The sequence below is a fragment of the Talpa occidentalis genome, unplaced genomic scaffold (genome assembly GCF_014898055.3).
Source record: "Talpa occidentalis isolate TD23 unplaced genomic scaffold, MPIMG_talOcc4v2.1 talOcc4.11, whole genome shotgun sequence".
Taxonomy (NCBI): Eukaryota; Metazoa; Chordata; class Mammalia; order Eulipotyphla; family Talpidae; genus Talpa; species Talpa occidentalis.
The window spans coordinates 36,477,825-36,495,686 of NW_023601104.1; the positions used below are offsets into that span (position 1 = coordinate 36,477,825).

A 17,862-nucleotide genomic window follows, 5' to 3' on the forward strand; every position below is an offset into this window, starting at 1 on the left:
CACAAATAACACTGAATCTTTTTAGATGTTTAAAGTACAGAGTACAGGCTTCAATATGATTGAATTTGTTTTGAAGGTAGATTACTGAGAAAAATAGCAGTTTGTAGTAATAAATATATTTACTTCTCAATTTTGAGATAGTTACTGAGGACACTTTTCTCCTGAGGTTTCAAAAACTCTTTTGTTATTGTTATTATCTCCTTAAATGAGTTGGCAGAATGTCAGTGACATCCTAACACATTCAGGGCTTAATATTATTTGGTAAATTCTAGATAAGGAATGTCAAATGAACATATATTTAAGCCTGGAATTTGCTTCTTTGGAAAAATGAAAAATTTCTTGTGTGTGATTAAAAAATTTTTATTTAAAACTTTTACTTGAAAATTGCCATGTTGGTCTACTTAAAGTTACTGTAGTTTATGGGCAGTATAGTTTGTTCCACAAAGTCTGAAGTTTCAACATAATGGGTGATATTCCTCCTTTGTGAGAGTTACAGATACCAAAAACAAATACAACAAAAATGCAAACTTTATATCTTATTTATAGTTTTATTTAAATATGAGTAAGTTTGATTTTTTTGATTTCTCTAAAGAAAGAATAGGCCTACAGGGCAATAACTGGCTCACTAAGCAGCAAAAGAAATGATAGAGACTTGGAAAAAAACTGTGATCTCTGTAGTATAGTTGTAAATGGAACATAATGAGAAGAATGTAAAGCCTGAGTATTTAGCAAATGAAAGTTGGGGAGTTCAGTAACCATAAAAGGATTTACCGATCCCATTTGTCTGATTCTTGAGGCCCGAATTGCTTGGGTTTAAATCCTTACTCTTATCATTTACTACCTGTATGACCTTGGGCTAATTTATTTTTTCTGACGCCCTTAGTTTATTCATCTGACAAGTGGAAATAGAAATAGCATGACTATAAGAATTATAAATTAATGCATATAAAACACTGAGAACAGTGCGTGGGGTACATGAAGTGCTCAATAATTATTTCTAGATGACCCTAGAGCATGTATTTACATGAGCAAAATATTTTACCTCCCATAAAACTGTGTTTACTACATGTATGGTTAAAAGTAAAATGTTTTTGTCCCCCTAACCCCACAAACCAAATCATTTAATTGTTGAATGTTTTAAAAATCAGTAATGATTATGATTTTTGATAGTATTTTATTAAGTATTTGACACTGTTCTAGGTGCTTTACATGTATTAATCACAGTAAAGGTGGTATTTAAAACTAAACCAACTGGAACTGGCTTCTCCTCAGTGATAGTAATATAACCTAGTGTAGCATTGACACCAACTTTATAGTTTCTCTTCATAGGAATGTCCCAAATGCCATGTCACAATTGAGAAGGATGGCGGTTGTAATCACATGGTCTGTCGTAACCAGAACTGTAAAGCAGAGTTTTGCTGGGTGTGTCTTGGCCCTTGGGAACCACATGGATCTGCCTGGTAGGTTGGGGAAATGAAGGGAAGAATATGTTCACATAAGTATGTGATAATGTGCCGCGTATCATGAATAAGGTTTCTACTTCATGGAAATCTCGTACTTTGGGAACTAGATAATTAATACAGTTGTGATCAGTATTAGAAGTACAGGCAAGATATCCAGAGAGAGGAATTTATTGGGCATATTTCACAGAGGCTGTAATAATTGAGATAAACTTTGAGGATTGATTAAGTTAGCAGGAAGACAACCAAAACAAAAATGAACAGCACAAACAAAGGCACGGTGATGTAAAAGTGTGTAAGTTATTCAGAGAAGTTGCATTGTAATATTGGACAGAATTGAAATTTAAGAGACTCTTGGCAAAACACAGAATGCAGCTGTGTTTTGTTTACCCTGCAAACCATTAGACAAAAAAAAAAAGATTGCCCTAAACTTTAATAATTGGAAAATTGCCCAATATAGTCCAGATTCTAACCTCCTCTTTGAAACATAGAAAACAGGCCTGCTTTCTGCTAGACAGTAATCACCTGGAATTGACTGTTAGTCCTTTATTTGGGGCCTTTGCTTTCCATTGTTTCCTCAAGATTAAAACAATGTTACTTTTATATATCGATGGGCTCTGATCATGTTTAATACTGATATATACCTGTTTGATACACATTTTTTATCACTTTGGCAGGTTAGACTGAGGATGCCTTGAGTTTTGAGAACAGTAACTTCTTTATTTCCTGGTGAAAGTGGAAATATTTCTGAGTATTATGATATGCAAATGGCCTATTTCTCTAATTTGTGTTACTTGCTTTTCCCTTATTGGCATTTAAGTTTGTGTCCATCATGAATTGAGTTAGAAAGTAGACTACTTTAAGGTAGTTTGCATTATTGGAAGGATCTTAAGTGACAGCAAATGATTACATCTGTAATTTCAATGAGAAGACTGTATTACGTGCATTATAACTACTTTGTAGAGAGTGAGTAGGAGGGGTTCAAGACAAGATGAGGAGGATCTGACCATAAGACGATGGCAAGTCTTCCCTTTTAGTTTTATGGAACTTTCATTATCTTCACTAAAGGAATAAAAGGGATTTACTTTTATGATTATTTTTCTGAAGCGGGTAAAAATGAATTCATTAAATGGAAGTAAAAAAGTTGACATTGTCACTGTCAGAACCAAAGAAGCATATTTGGGATTTAGCTCTAGATTTTAAGAAGGCAAATAGGAGGATTTAGTGTGTTCCCAGAAACTTAAGTTCACACTAGTGAAATTAAACAAGTCTAATGAATGGGAAATGAATGGGTAATAAGTTTTTGATAAAGAGATAATATTTTTGTGTATAAGTTGTCTGATCACAGCTCAAATTTTAAATGAACTGCATTGAAAATTGTAAAGGGTAAATGGGGAAGGAAATTCTATGGGGACTACACCTGAGGGGGTGGGGGGAAGCAAATATTGTTTAAAAATGAACAATGATGTAAAAAATTAAAAAAAGAAAAAAATTCAAAAAAAGAAAACTGTAAAGGGTATAAAGCAGATGGGATATAGAATGATGACCTGGACCAGGGGTATCAGAAATGTTGTTGTGTCTTACCTTTACCTGTGGCTGACATTGCAAATGAGTCCTGCTATGCTTTCTTGTTTAAAACTGAAAATGCCTCAGAATCCTCAAAAGTAGCATTCCAAGTAGTACTAACATTCATCTGCAAATTATAAATGAATCCTATTTGTTTTTATGGCCTTAAAATCCTTGCAAACATTGCCAGAGTAAACCCAGAATGAGTTGAGTTTTATAAATACTTTTAAAAAATCAAAAGGAAAATTTTAAGGATGTATCAGATTGAAAGAAAAGGTGTTAATAGTTAACTAGTAGAGGACAAGAAGAGCAAACCTTGGCCTAAATTTGAGTGATTACTAGTAAGAGAACTACATACAACCCCAGGAGGAGGCGTGGGCCTGGGAGGAGAAAGGGATTAATTCTCCTGACTCAAATGATTTGTGGTCTGGATTTAAAAAATTGAAGAGATGATGTTTAATAATACAGTGTTGGTTATTTTGGAGTAATTATGGAAAATAAGGAAATACTAAAGATTGAAAACAGATAAAGTGTAACCTCAAATTTTGTGATTGGTTCCAAAATAACAATTTGAACCTCATAACTTTTCTTTTTTGTGAAATCCCAGAATCAAGTGGTATTTTTAGGATAAAGGATTACAAAATGTTTTGCATATCTCCTTAAGGTTTTCAGGGTGGACATAGACAAGCTAGGAATACAGACAGGGAGGGATATTTGGAATTGAGTGACTATTTCTTGGAGCACAGGTAATAAATTTGTGTTTCCCTAATGGAGTGCGTTAAAGGTTTCCTGAAAGGCTTGTCTTCGCCTTTTTTTTTTCCCATGTAAACTATACATTGTTTTTTTTTGGTCAGTTTTATTGGTGACTTACTTGAACTAAAAGATTCTTGCATACAGTGAGGGTAACATCAAAGATATTGAATGTATAGACCATTAAAATCCTTAAGAAGTTGACAAGCTGGAAGAATGGGTCCAGTTTTAAAAGATTTAAATTAAATTCAACAAATTTTCCTTCAGTTCTAAAAAATTCACTAAAAGATTCTGAAGATGTGACCAATGCATGTGAACAGTATACTCAACTGGTTAAGAGCATGGACTTCATGCCCTTGTACTTAAACTTATTAAACATATATAAGTTTAATTCCCAGTTCTGGAACTGTTGATACTTATGGGACCTTAGTCTGTTACTTATCTTCTCTAAACCTCATCTTCATGTGCTCAGTGAGGATAATATTTTACAAGTTGGTTGAAGGGAGTAAATGTAATAGTACATTTGAAGCCGTTAGTAGTGGGTAGTATGTAGTAAGCACTAAACAGATAGTAGCTGTTCCCCTAATGTGGGCTGACATCACAGAAGAGAGAATAATTGAAACAAGGAACAAGGGAAGTACCAGTGTTACTCATCTTTACTCTGACTTCTTTGGGCATTTCCTCCCTCCTCTTTATTTTGTCTATCATTTGTTTTTCAATGGCACTTATAAACTGTGGTAGCATGTAAAGCATATAGCACATGCTCTACTATATAATAGTTTCCAACATTTGGTCCTGTAGTTTATAGAAGAGCAGATAAGAAGGTGAGTGATGACAGAAATGGGAGTTTTTGGCAAAAGTAACAGACAGCCTAGAAGGTGATATGGTCTCTTTTTCAAAAAAAACTGAGAAGTTCTGGTCTCACCCATAGCAGGAATTTAGAAAACCTAAATAAGAGACCAGGAAAAAGACTAATCAATACAAAGTAAAAATCAAAATCAACAAGCAACTATAAACCAGAGACACACTACGGAGTGGGGAGAGGTGGGGAAAGGAAGGACTTGAGTCAAAATAAGGGGGGCAGGGTGTACAATTGTATGGGGAATATAACCAAAATGAAAATGCATACATTGTGCAAAGATGAAAAAAGATGTAAGAATTATATAAAATAAAATAAAAAAACACCTGAGAAGTTCAAACTGCAGTCAGTTAATAGAAGTTCTAATATGACAGTGTTTTCTAATGAGGACAGCAAGCTGATTTCAAGTGGACGGCCAGAGGTGAGGAATCTTGGTACACTGTTATGAAAAGGATTCAAACACTTGGTGTGGATTAGATTCACTTTTATTCCTTTTAGTCTGTAATTCTGTCATAGTGGTAGAACCCTGGGTAATTTACACCTCATTTTATCTCTGTAAAGGAGAATATTCGTTCTAGATGATCTCTAAATCCAGGCTAAAATTCTGTGATTTGTTTCCTTTTTTTTTTTTTTTTTTTTTTTTTTTTTTGATTTATGGCTTTATGGAGTTCTCTAAATTTACTTTAAGGTACAACTGTAACCGCTATAATGAGGATGATGCAAAAGCAGCAAGAGATGCACAGGAGGTAAGTACATTTATTTTCTGGTGACAGTTGAACAGGAATGTACATTTTTGTCTGTTAATTAGGAAATAATTTAGTATAAGTTTTCAATTCTGAAAGACTTGTGGAAAGACACTCCAGTAAATACTGGGTATCTATACATTTAGAGAGAAACTCTTTATCTAAAATGCATATTAGGAATACTCCTATTTATAAATTTGTTTGATTTCTTTTGTTTTTCTTTTTTGAGATTTATTTATTTATGCATACAAGAACTGGGGTGTAAGCCAGATATGCAGGGGGATGAGAGGATTCACTAGAGGGTGGGGAGCAGAACAGGCAGATCTACTGAAATATAGTGCTGAGGGGAGCAGCGAGCAAGACAGAGAGGTCTGCTGCACCGTGTGGGTCACCTCCCTGGCTGCCTGGTCATTGAATTGCAGTGGCTGGCTATAGCTTGATAGCTCTATCTTTAACCCCTGCACCACCAGGGAGGCCCTGTTTGATTTCTTTTGATTAATGTAGTCATGTAGCACAATTCCGGATTTCAGTGGTCTTCATGTCAAGATTATTCCCTCCCCAGCAAGAGATTAGAAGACTAACCCTTGTAAATAGCTCTGTTGCTATTTGTAATAGGCAGGATCTCATTTTACTTTAATTTTTTTTTTTTAAACCTCACAGTTAATGATTAAAGCCTAATGATTATAGGCAATACCACTAATCTGTAATGAGCTGACCTCAGGAGATAGGGATTACCTATATTGCTGGATAGGAAAATAATCTAGAAAGGATGCAAACACTAAATGTGGGTTACTTCCGAAACACTTTCGAGTTTTTTTCAGCCTAGTAATACTAGGCTTATTTATAAGTGTAGAACCCTGGAATTTAATCATTTCTATATTCATCAGTTCCATACTGAAACTCCCCAGTTATCCCAAAAATATTCTTTTAATTGGTTTTCTTTGCCAGGATGCAGTCCAGAATATAATCTGTTTCCTTACTATTTCACTTTTTAAACTTTTATTTAAAATTTATTTCTACTTAGAATACCATAAATATAAAATACCATATCCCAGTCTGTCATATTGTTAGAAGTGAAAGTTCTGTGTCTCACTTTTCTAGATCTGGAAAAGTATAGTTTGTACTTACAGATGATTAAGTGATATTTCACAGACTTTCACAATATTTGTGATCCTGGGGCCTCCCTGGTGGCCTAGAGGTTAAGTCTCAGCACAATCACTGCTGCAGCCTGAGTTTGATCCCCGGCCAGGGAGCTAACCCACATACGGTGCAATGGACCCTCTCCTGTCTCGCCCAGTGCCTCCTTAGCAGTGTGTTTCGGTAGATCTGCCTGCTCTGCTCCCCATTCTGTCTCTGGTGACTCCTCTCACCCCTGGCACGGCTGGCCTATACCCCAGTTCTTCTATGCAATAAATGAATGAATGAATGAATAAATGCTTAGAAAAATAAATTTAAAAAATATTTGTGATCCTTTTAAAGGCAGAAAGATAACAAATTCAATGTGATTTAAATTATATTCATTACATATGTATAATCATAAACCCAGCTATAAATTCTTCCTTTTTTGTTTGTTTAAACTCCTCTGCTTTTATTCAACTATAAACAGCTGAACTAAGGAAACTACAAAGCCAGTGAAAGGTTAAAATTAATTTGACAGCTGTGTTGTCTTTCATATTTCAGCTATTGTAAGCCTTTATTCCTATGGTACATCATGATTCATTTGACTAGAATTTATTATTGATATATATTTTCTCATTACTGTTTTTCTCATTCACCTTATACGATAAATAAATGTTTGATACCATTTCACAAATACAAGATCTGAAATAAGATTTTGATTCTTGGTTATAAAACTCTTTCAGATGATGCTGACTGGATTTTTTTCTTTATGTCATTGTCAATTCCATAATGTGTTAAAACCGGATCATTTGTTACTCCTACCTCACTCCCATCTAGTATTTTTTAGGCTTTAATTGGAGATATATCACCCAGTGTAATTTTGATATAAAAGTTCCTTTGTTAACAGTAATGCTTTTTCCAACCTTCCATTTGGACTTGATCTTACTCCTGCATTTTTATTTAGCTCAGTTTGTCTTTGCATTTCCTTCTATTAATTTTTAATCTTAGCCTTTCTCCTTGTGATTTTCTGCTTCTGTTTTAAGCAGTTGTGGTTATCTTAAATCCTATTCAGAAGAACATGATTTTTACTAAAACTTTCCTCTAATTTTAATAATTCTTTGAGTCAACACAGAAATTTTCTTTTATGTTACATTATATTTTTCCTAATTACCATGGTGGGCTTTTAGTTTTTACTTGTTCTGAATAAAGAGTAGTTTAGCTAGATCTAGACAAATACAGTGTTTAACAAGACAGAAAGTATTGGATATTCTTCACCTCAACTGGTCTTTATTTGGGTGCTGGTAGAATCCCTTTCTGAAATTTTTTTTTAATTTATTTATGCATACAAAAATGGGGGTACAGGCCAGGGGTATGGGGGATGAGAGAACTCACCAAAGACAGAGTGGGGAGCAGACCAGGCAGATTGACTTCAATACACTGCTGAGGGGTGCAGTGGGTGAGACCAGAGAGGTCTCCTTCTCCATATGGGTTAGCTCCCTGGCCAGGGATTGAACTTGTGCTGCAGTGGCTGCTGATAGCTTCATAGTACTGAGACTTAACCCCTTGCACCACCAGGGAGGCCCCCTTTCTGAAATCTTTTTTTTTTTTTTTAATTTATTTATTTATACAAGAACCAGGGTACAAGCCAGATGCGCGGGAGGGTGAGAGGATTCACCAGAGACAGATCGGGGAGCAGAACAGGCAGACTGATGAAATACACTGCTGAGGGGAGAAGCGGGTGAGACAGGAGAGGTCTGCTGTGCCATGTGGGACCCTCGCCGGCCTGTGGGATTAAACCAGCACTGCAGAAGCTGCGGACAGCTTCACAGTGTGGCACTCAACCACCTGTGCCACCAGGGGAGGGCCCCTTTCTGAAATCTTAAAGGAACTGTGGATTACCGTGCAGAGCTTCAAAGCCAGTGTCTAATTTTTTCTAGTTTACATCTATGAGACTGAACTAGAATCTTCTAATCCTTTGGGTATACAGGGAAAAGAGTTCACAATAGTTGGCCTTGTTTGTTTGTTTAATGGGAGCCATGCTTCCCAAAATGGAGCCCACCATTGTGTCCCCATCTAAGCTCTTATTTACTCACTTCCCTCACTTCCATACTACTATTTGGGAGTTGTAATCTTAAAAAGTATTAGAAGTTTGGCACACAGCCCAGAAAGAACCGTAAATGTTACTTTGTGTGCCTTGGAAAAGGTGTGCCTGTGTTGTAGAGAAGATTATTGACTTAATATTCTAATGCCACAGTGTGTACAGTGGTGGGTATTTGAGTTTTCTTGTCTGACGAAGCGTCAGCACACTTTACTGTGATAGGTCATGAATTTTCAACTTTACAGATTATGTGGTCTGCTGTACAGCTACAGTTTTGCCTTGTGATGCTAAGAGTTGGTGTAACAACGTTCTAAGTAAACTAAAATAGGCTAGATTATCTTGACAACTGCTTTCCTAACACTGTTCTAACTAAGCAATCTAGTTTGTTGTTACAGGTTTTTTTTCCCCCAAAATGTTTTTCAGGTCACTGATAGCATTTCACAATCCAGATTCTGGCATTTGATTAGAAGTTGCTCTCATTTGCAGTACTAGTATAGGTTTTCTTTATGTTGAATTTGAAAGTTATCTTAGAACCTGTTTCAGAATTATTGGTCATTAAATCAAGTCTTCTAGCATATATTTAATATGGTAATTAATGTTTTCCATTTCATCTTGGGAATTTGACAGACATATATTAGTGCTTTTGGAGGAGGTAAAATGTCAAGTACATTGTTTTATGTCTACTACATTTTTAGATATAAGTGGCATCATTTTTAGATTTAGCAATATATAATATCTAATAGTTATTTTGACCTCATAATATGTACCTAATAGTAATTAGATAAAATTGGCATATTTTTATATATAGGTGATGTAACTTTTCAGTTTGTAAGCATTGATTTAATACCTACTTGACTCTTGAAATACTATGACTTGTATAGGTTTTTTGAACTGTTTTATAATGTTGTGTGATGCTGTATCATGTGATTGGCTAATTCAGCAGTTCAGAGATAGTGTTTCTAAGAGACTTACCATAGGGTCTGGTGGTATCTGTACTGTTTGTAGGCTTAAGGCAGGAAGAAAAGAAAGGTGGTAAGAATAAAAGAAGAGATACGTATGTGTGACAAGAAACTCTTTGATAGTGGTACATTTAACAAGCATTTTTTCTTAATAATTTTCTACATATTAGGTTCTAAGATTACTTTTTGAAAAGTGTATACTCCTCTAAAATATAATTGAAGAGATCTATGTGAGTTATTTTTGCAGTTTGATTAAATAATGTAAAACAAATCTAGACCAGAAATCAGTTTCTTTGGTAATAATTAATGTATCTTTCAGAGACAGTCTTTTATTTTAATTTTTAAAAATATATTTATTTATTTATTTATGCATGCAAGAACTGGGATACAGGCCAGAGGTGCAGGGTGGGAGTGGTGAGAGGATTCACCAGAGACAGAGTGGGGAGCAGAACAGGCAGATCTATTGAAATACACTGCTGAGGGGAGTAGTGGGTGAGACAGGAGAAGTCTGCTGTGCCTTATGGGTTAGTTCCCTGGGTGGGGATCAAACTCATGGTACAGTGGCTGCTGATAGCTTGATAGTGCTGTGCCTCCCTTGTGCCACCAGGGAGGCCCCAGAGACAGTCTTTTAATGTAACTGCTCTGTCATTATTAGATAATATGTGTATATCTGTGTATAAATGTATCTGTCTATAGCTAGATATATATTTTTAAGCATACTCTGTTAATATCAGCAACTACCCAGTGTTTTTGTGTCTTCATTTACCTCCAGTTTTCTTTTATAATTGATTCAAATCAGGATCCACACATGTACATAATTTGGATTTGATTGCTATCTCAAGTCTCTTCCTTTCTCCTCATTATTTATTTGTTGAGGAAACTAGATTGTTTTGACCTATTGAATTTCCCATATTGTGGATTTTGCTGATAGAACTCTTGGTGGTGTTCGATAAGCAAGCTCTTTTATTTTCTATATCCCTCTGAAACTAGTGGTTAGCTCTAGGAAACTAAACTTAGACTCAATTTGGGGAAGGGATGGAAAGGACGGTACTGCATACTTTCTGTTGCATTTTATCAGGAGTTATGTATTGTCTGATTGGCTCTCTGTTCTTTTCTACTTTATAATATTGATTCTTTTTGCTTGTTTTATATCTTACTTTGTATACTGTAGAATAGTGATATCCAGTAGAACTTTTTGTAGTGATGAATATATTCTTTATTACCATTGTTCAACTGACTACTGAAAAATTTCTAATTTTATTTGAAATAGCCACATATGGCTTGTGGCTGCCATATTGGAAAGTATAAACCAGTATTAAATAACAGAGGTAAAGATAGAGGTCTGTTTATTCCTGAGTATAGCCTAAATTCCTTAACTGTTTCATCAGTAAATCTGCTAATCGGTTTTTGTATATATATGATACATTTGTTATAATTATGCACCCTTAATTTTTCTTAATGGACAGCGATCTAGGGCAGCCCTGCAGAGGTACCTGTTCTACTGTAATCGCTATATGAACCACATGCAGAGTCTACGCTTTGAGCACAAACTTTATGCTCAGGTGAAGCAGAAAATGGAGGAGATGCAACAGCACAACATGTCCTGGATTGAGGTGCAGTTCCTGAAGAAAGCAGTTGATGTCCTCTGCCAGTGTCGTGCCACACTCATGTACACTTATGTCTTCGCTTTCTACCTCAAAAAGAATAACCAGTCCATTATCTTTGAGGTAGGAGTAGTTACTGAGTGGGGAGGAAACCAACCTGTATCATAGGACTCCTTTATCCATATTCATAGATAAAATACATAGAGTTTTAAAGGTTCCTGCCTATTTGGAAAATGTGGATTGAGATCATATTTATTAGGAAGATGTGAGAATTTGCATTTCTTGTCCTAAAGTATATTCAAATTGATTTAGTTTAGCCCCCCAGGTGCCTAAGTGTGCAGACTTGAAGTCAGCTGTAAATGTGAATCTTCCCTTCATCACGTTTTACCTTTGTTGACTTGGAGCTAATTACTTAATCCCTTCTATGGCTACCTTTGTTTTTAAATGAGAATAATACATTTCTAGGGTGTTGTGAGATTCAAAAGGCTATCTATGTGTGTTGTTTATAACAGTACCTGACACATCACAAGTTCTCAATAAAATCCTTTATTCTGGGAAAACTAATATATGTTATTAGAAATAATATGATGGTTTATTTGGTAAAGTAATGATTACAGGGGATGCAAGTAGAGATGTTCATTAAAAATTGATGTATGAAGGGCCTCCCCGGTGGCGCAGCGGTTGAACGCTGGGTTGCGAAGCTGCCCGCGGCCTCTGCAGCGCCGGTTCGATCCCCGGCTGCTCCCCGGCCACCGGAGGAGGGTCCCGCATGGCGCGCAGACCTCTCCTGCCGCCCGCTGCTCCCCTCAGCAGTGTCCTTCGGTCCTTCTGCCTGCTCTGCTCCCCGCTCTGGCTCTGGTGAATCCTCTCACCCTCCCGCGCTTCTGACTGTACCCAGTGCTTGTATAAATAAAAAAAAAAATTAATTAAAAATTAAAAAAAAATTCTGAGGACTACAGTTTCCTTTGTCCCCCCTTTTAAAAAAAAAAAAATTGATGTATGAAGCATTCGTGTTCATAGATGATTAGACAATAGACTCTCATCTCAGATGGTTATTTAGATGGGTAAATATATGCAACTAACCATAGTAAAGAGTAACAATTTAAGCTACCATATAGTGTTTTCTTATAAGAAGTAAGTACAGACAACTGTAAGCAAGAATGGGTTTCTGTTTTTTTCCTTAAGTTTCCCTTTGAGTTTTAGCAAATAGCAGCTCTCAGAACTAGAAGATTCCAAAGATTTTTTTTTTTTTTTTAAGATTTATTGATTTATACATAAAAGAACCAGGGTACAGGCCAGAGGTGGGGCGGGGGGAGATTCACCAGAGACAGAGTGGGGAGCAGAAGAGGAAGATTGAAATACACTGCTAAGGGGAGCAGTGGGTGAGACAGAAGATGTCTGCTGCATCATGTGGGTCACCCCCCTGGCCAGGGGGTCGAACTTGTGCTGCAGTAGCTGCAGATTGCTTCATAGTGCTGACACTTAACCCCTTGCACCACCAAGGAGGCCCCAAGACTTTTTTCTTAAGTCCTTTCAAATTGTCCTTGCTATTTTTCCAGAAGTAATGGGTAAATTTTAAGTCCTAGAAAAGAGAAAGCAAGTTGTTACAGGTGAAAGTGATAAAGAGCTTTACAGGGTCAGTTAAACCATTTATGAAAATATAAAAATTTGTGTTGAGTGTACTCATAGGTAAGAAAGCAGTTAAGATGATTTATCTATTTTTTTTTTAAGTGTTTTAAGCCAAAACTTACCATGTATTCTTTTTCCTCTTGCAGAATAACCAAGCAGATCTAGAGAATGCCACAGAGGTGCTTTCGGGCTACCTCGAACGAGATATTTCCCAAGATTCTCTGCAGGATATAAAGCAAAAAGTACAGGATAAGTACAGGTGAGATTTTTTAAATAGCTGTTGCAGAACTTTCTGCCAGTGGATGTCTGGTGTGCCTTAGCAGTACAGTTGGGTGATGGTGAAACTTGGGTTTAATATATTAAGTAACTGAGCTCCTGCCATGTTTCTCACAGATTATCTCTGTCCTTTGGGCAACAAATTGCAGATAGTAGTGCTAGCCAAGCATAGCAGAGGAAATCAGCCATTTATCCCACTGGCTTAATATACTTTGTTTAGTTGATGCCATTCAAAGAAGAAAGAACCTAAAAGGTGCAAGTGGCCATTAAGATGAGAGGTGGGAATAAGATGCTGGTCCTGGCCTAGGGATCTTGTGGATCAAAGCAGTTGACAAGTGAGCTACCCAAACTTTTTAGAGATTTTATTAGATTTGTTCTTTCTAATGAGATTTATTTGTCCTGTGACTAAATATGTGCTACCTCTGAAGCTAAAAATGCCAAATGTTTACCATTTCAGTGTGAAAGTCCTTTTTTCCAGAATTGTTTTCTGACAAATACGAAAGTCTTTTTAATGTAGTAGAAACTTTTGGAAGAGAGAATTTGGAAGACTTGGAAATTTAGTCTTAATACTTAAACTTCCCTTTGCCAACTATAGCTACTACCTTGTGTTTATAGTATTTTTACATTTAACAAAGATTTTACAGATGTGAATCTGTTAATATTAAAGGCACTTCTTTCTGAAACTGTCTTCTGTATATAGAAGGACATGGTTCAATCAGATGAATTCTGAGGCCCTTAGGAATCTCTAACATTGTATTGTTAGCCATGGGAATCGTGGCTTTTTCAAAAACCTTTTTAACAGTAGAAACCGTTTGATATGTGCCTATACATTTAGATTTGAAATGTGCCTATTCAAATAAGTGCTTATTTCCATATCTAGATAAATTAGGGAACCTAAAAAAATAAGCAAGTACCTCCTTTTTTTATTATTGTAGGTTGATAATTTTTTTTCTCTTTAATTACAGATACTGTGAGAGTCGACGGAGGGTTTTGTTACAGCATGTGCATGAAGGCTATGAAAAAGATCTGTGGGAGTACATTGAGGACTGAGAATGGCCCTGCATAAAATGAACTCTGAAAACTTTACCATCTAGAGTGCTCATGCAATTAAAACAAACACAACAAAACAAACACAAACAAGGAGGCACTAAGCCTATTCTGACACCGCTGGTCTATAGTGCCAGAATTCTGTTTTGTTAACGGAAAGTTTAAGTAAATTATATTGTAATAAAAAAGGTAGATAAACCATTGTACAACAGTATTCTAGGCCGCCAACAAAAGTGTGACAGACACACTAAAAGCCCTCCAACTTTAACTTGTAACGTAGCTTCATTCTCAAAGCTGACTCCTTTTTTTCTTTTTTCTTTTTCCTAAGTGTAGTACAGTTTAAATTTAAAACAGCTCCTCGACACTGCTTTTCATGTCCAAACCAGCTATTTTGTTGTACTTTGGTAAAGGATCTCTTCCCCTTCTTCCCCTACACATACAAATATACCCACACACAGGCTCACTCTTTCTCTCATACCTGAAGGTCATGAGTGAATGATTACTAGTTCCTTGTAAAGAAAATTCTTGGGGCGGGGAAAGGGAGGGTAGACAGCAGGAGGATTAAACAAACAAAAAAACTTTGTATATGACTTTTAAAACAAGAGGACAACACAGTATTTTTCAAAATTGTATATAGCGCATATGCATGGACAAAGCAAGCGTGGCACGTGTTTGCATAATGTTTAATTACAAAAAAAATATTTATTCTTTAAAAATCTTCAAGATTATGTCTATTTGCTGTGCATTTTCTTTCAGTTTGCTTTATCTTCCCAGGGTTGAGGGTTGGGATAAAAGGCGTGTATTGGTTTAGCTCCTCTGGAAGACCTAAATAGGGCTCTTTAATTTCCCTTTCCTGAGACAATTTTGCCCTTTCTGGTTTTGATACATCCGTTGTTGGCCATGGGCCTCATGCCTTGAATTCCCAGCTCTAGATCAGGAACAGGGAGGTCAAACTCTGACTAAATGCCATGGCCTGATAAAGGGTTACAACAGCAAGCTTTGTTGCTGCAGCTCATGAATGACTCAATCCCCCCCCTCCCCAGCCTCACCCCCCTTCGTGGCCTCGTGCATCTACCTAAGCCTTTGTGTGCCCATGTCATGCAGAGGGCTGAAGGCTTCCTAGGATTTCTGTCACATACAGAGGAAACATTGCGATTTTTCCCCCCTAATTGCTGCTTTGAGCCTTTTAAGATTTTAGTTATGGCTCTTCTCTCACCCCTTCTCTACGTGAGGGTGTCAAATAGAATGTTTTAGCTTTAAATATAAATAGCCATTCACTTAGTTTCAGATTGTGAATTTAAAATGGCGGGTACCGAGATTGCTTGTGTGTTGTTGCTGTGGGTTCAGTTTGAAGGCAAATATCCCTAGAACATGATATTCCCATCTGGTGCATTTAAATAGAAATCACTGAGTTTGCTTCTTTTCTATTGTCAGCAGATAGGAGAATTAATAATGCATTTAGCTGTGATGTCCATTTTTATGAAATTTCTACTAAGAGCTATGTTAAAAGTAAAGGATGGTGGTGGTTTTATTAACTATATACCTGTTTAGGCCATCTGACTGTGGTATTTTGCCCTAAATCTGTCAGTTTTATATAGGAGTGCAGAGTAAACTAGGCAACTAGATTAAGAGGTCTTAATATTAAATACCAGTTTTGACTGAGGACCTCTTTGTCTTCCTTTAAATAAATGTCTTGCGCCTAGGGAGTGTTTACCATTTGTGAGGCAGCTTTGTCTGCTCTTGCATTGTACATCTTATTACTCCATTGGGAAGTAGGTTCACTTTCCTCTGGCCTTTTGCCTAAGTTAGGCTTTGCTGAATCAACCCTACTTTTCCTTTTAGAAAAGATTGTTACATGAGATGTACTTGCAACTATACTTTTCCCATCAAAAATCAGTGAATGTTTGCTGAGTATATTATGCTGCTTCCTTAAACCACTTGTCGCTTTAGGATCAACTTTACCCTATACCTCTTATCCTCCCCTCCCTTGCCACCTCAGGTGCACATCTGAACTCACTGTCTGCTCTTTCCATATACTCTTCTCCTCCCCTTTTCCCCATCATCCACCTGACTTTATTTTAAATGACTGCATCAATCTTAAGAGACATTTATCAGAGCTAAGGAAAAAAAAATTTTTTTTTTAGAAAGTGTGAATAAGTTCCTTTCCCTGGTAACTTTGAAAAGCAACCAGAGTTGCTATCTAGCTGTATGTGGCTCCCTTAAAATGTTTTGTGTATGTGTGGTGTTTTTAAAAAAACTTACCAGTTAACTTTGCGGTATCTAGGTTTGAGTGTCATGAATCCTCTTTACACGCGTCCCTTGCAACAAATACTCAAAACTGTGTGCACTTCATATCAGCCCCCACCCATGGAGGAACAGTGCTTTTTAGATATGCTTTCTAGTTTCAATGTTGGCATATTACCTGAGGGTATTGCAATTGTGAGTGCATTCCCTAGTTTGTATGGATCAAGGTAAATTAGCCTTTTTTACTTCCAAGCTTTTAAAAGCTATCTCCATACATATTTGATGGAATTCCCTGAGTTAATTGCTCTCTTTGCTAGTAGCTTCAGTGACTCAAACTGAGATAGGCAAGCCACACTGTATGACAGCTTCCCTATTTCACTTACCTAAGTCTTTCTATCAGAGGGCTCTATTTGCAGTAAGCACCAGGGGTCTCCCCTGTCTTCTTGAGGGTAGTTACATTGTCTTTTGAAAAAGTGCATGCTTCATTTGAACAACTTATTTAGCAGTAGATGTACTTTCAACGATTTACAATAAAATTTTGATCCAAAGCTCAGGATACATACCACAGTGGTAAAATTGAGTAGCATACAAAACCAGATTCTAAATTCTGTGTAATTTGCTGCGGCCCAGATTGTATGTGTTTTATGTGTGTTTAAATAAATATATTAAATACACATGTGTATACATACACACATATATAACAGATCCAAGACTGACTTGATTTGAAATGGTTGAATATGCAGTGTAAAATGTGGCTCAGCCATGATTAGGAACTGAAGTGAGTACAAGAGAGAAAAGGACAATGTAACATTCTTTGAGTTACAAATCCCGGTTTAGAGCACTTGGGGGATGGGAGGGGGTGGGTTGGTGAGACAATCAGATCGGTAAATTGATTAAATGCTCCTAACCCTGTAATTTTGTGCATAGAGCACCCTGTGCTGTGGAAATAACTGTTCTTAGATTTTCATTGTAAACTGGACTGTTCAGGTTGCCCAGAGGGAAAGAACATTCCTAATTCTAATAAAATAAACTTTTATTTTGTTATTCCATTAGTTACTTATGTTTATTTTTATAGCTTAAAAAAAAAAAGACATAATTGGTGGCCTAACAGTCACCTGCAAGTTGTGCCTTATTCACTGTTCCTACTTTATATAAAATAGCAAGATTTGTTTCAGTTTCTTTGGAGGGAACTGTGAATGAGACCATCCCCAGCAATTAACTTGGTTAATGAAGCCTTTAGAGAATTTCCTGAAAGCTTTCCAGTTTGTGTTTTGAACATTAGATTGCTATCTCTGTTGTAACAGTAATAGATATTAGATCTTTAGTAGATTTTGTCAACTTTTTAAAGATAAAATCTTTTAAGTCATTCTCACTTAACTTCAAAATTCCTTCACATTACTTCCATTTAGCTCATTCTTAGAAGCCTGTATCTCCCACAGAGATAGAATAAGAGTTGTCTTAAAGAAGACTCCAAAGTTAGACATATTTGTCATTGGCATTCTAATTCT

The 17,862-nt window shown here is 36.4% G+C and overlaps 1 protein-coding gene across 2 annotated transcripts in view; it reads left to right on the forward strand.

Annotated features, from left to right (window-relative positions):
• ARIH1 (ariadne RBR E3 ubiquitin protein ligase 1) overlaps nt 1-17,398 on the forward strand; it is a 100,468-nt gene extending 83,070 nt beyond the window's left edge. For both annotated transcript variants that reach the window (XM_037502884.1, XM_054688628.1), the window contains 5 exons: nt 1,330-1,460; nt 5,324-5,381; nt 11,021-11,281; nt 12,934-13,046; nt 14,029-17,398. In XM_037502884.1, coding sequence (XP_037358781.1) covers nt 1,330-1,460; nt 5,324-5,381; nt 11,021-11,281; nt 12,934-13,046; nt 14,029-14,113 — 648 coding nt within the window. In that variant the 3' untranslated portion in view covers nt 14,114-17,398. The remainder of the gene's footprint in view (nt 1-1,329; nt 1,461-5,323; nt 5,382-11,020; nt 11,282-12,933; nt 13,047-14,028) is intronic.
• Nucleotides 17,399-17,862: the final 464 nt, after the last annotated feature.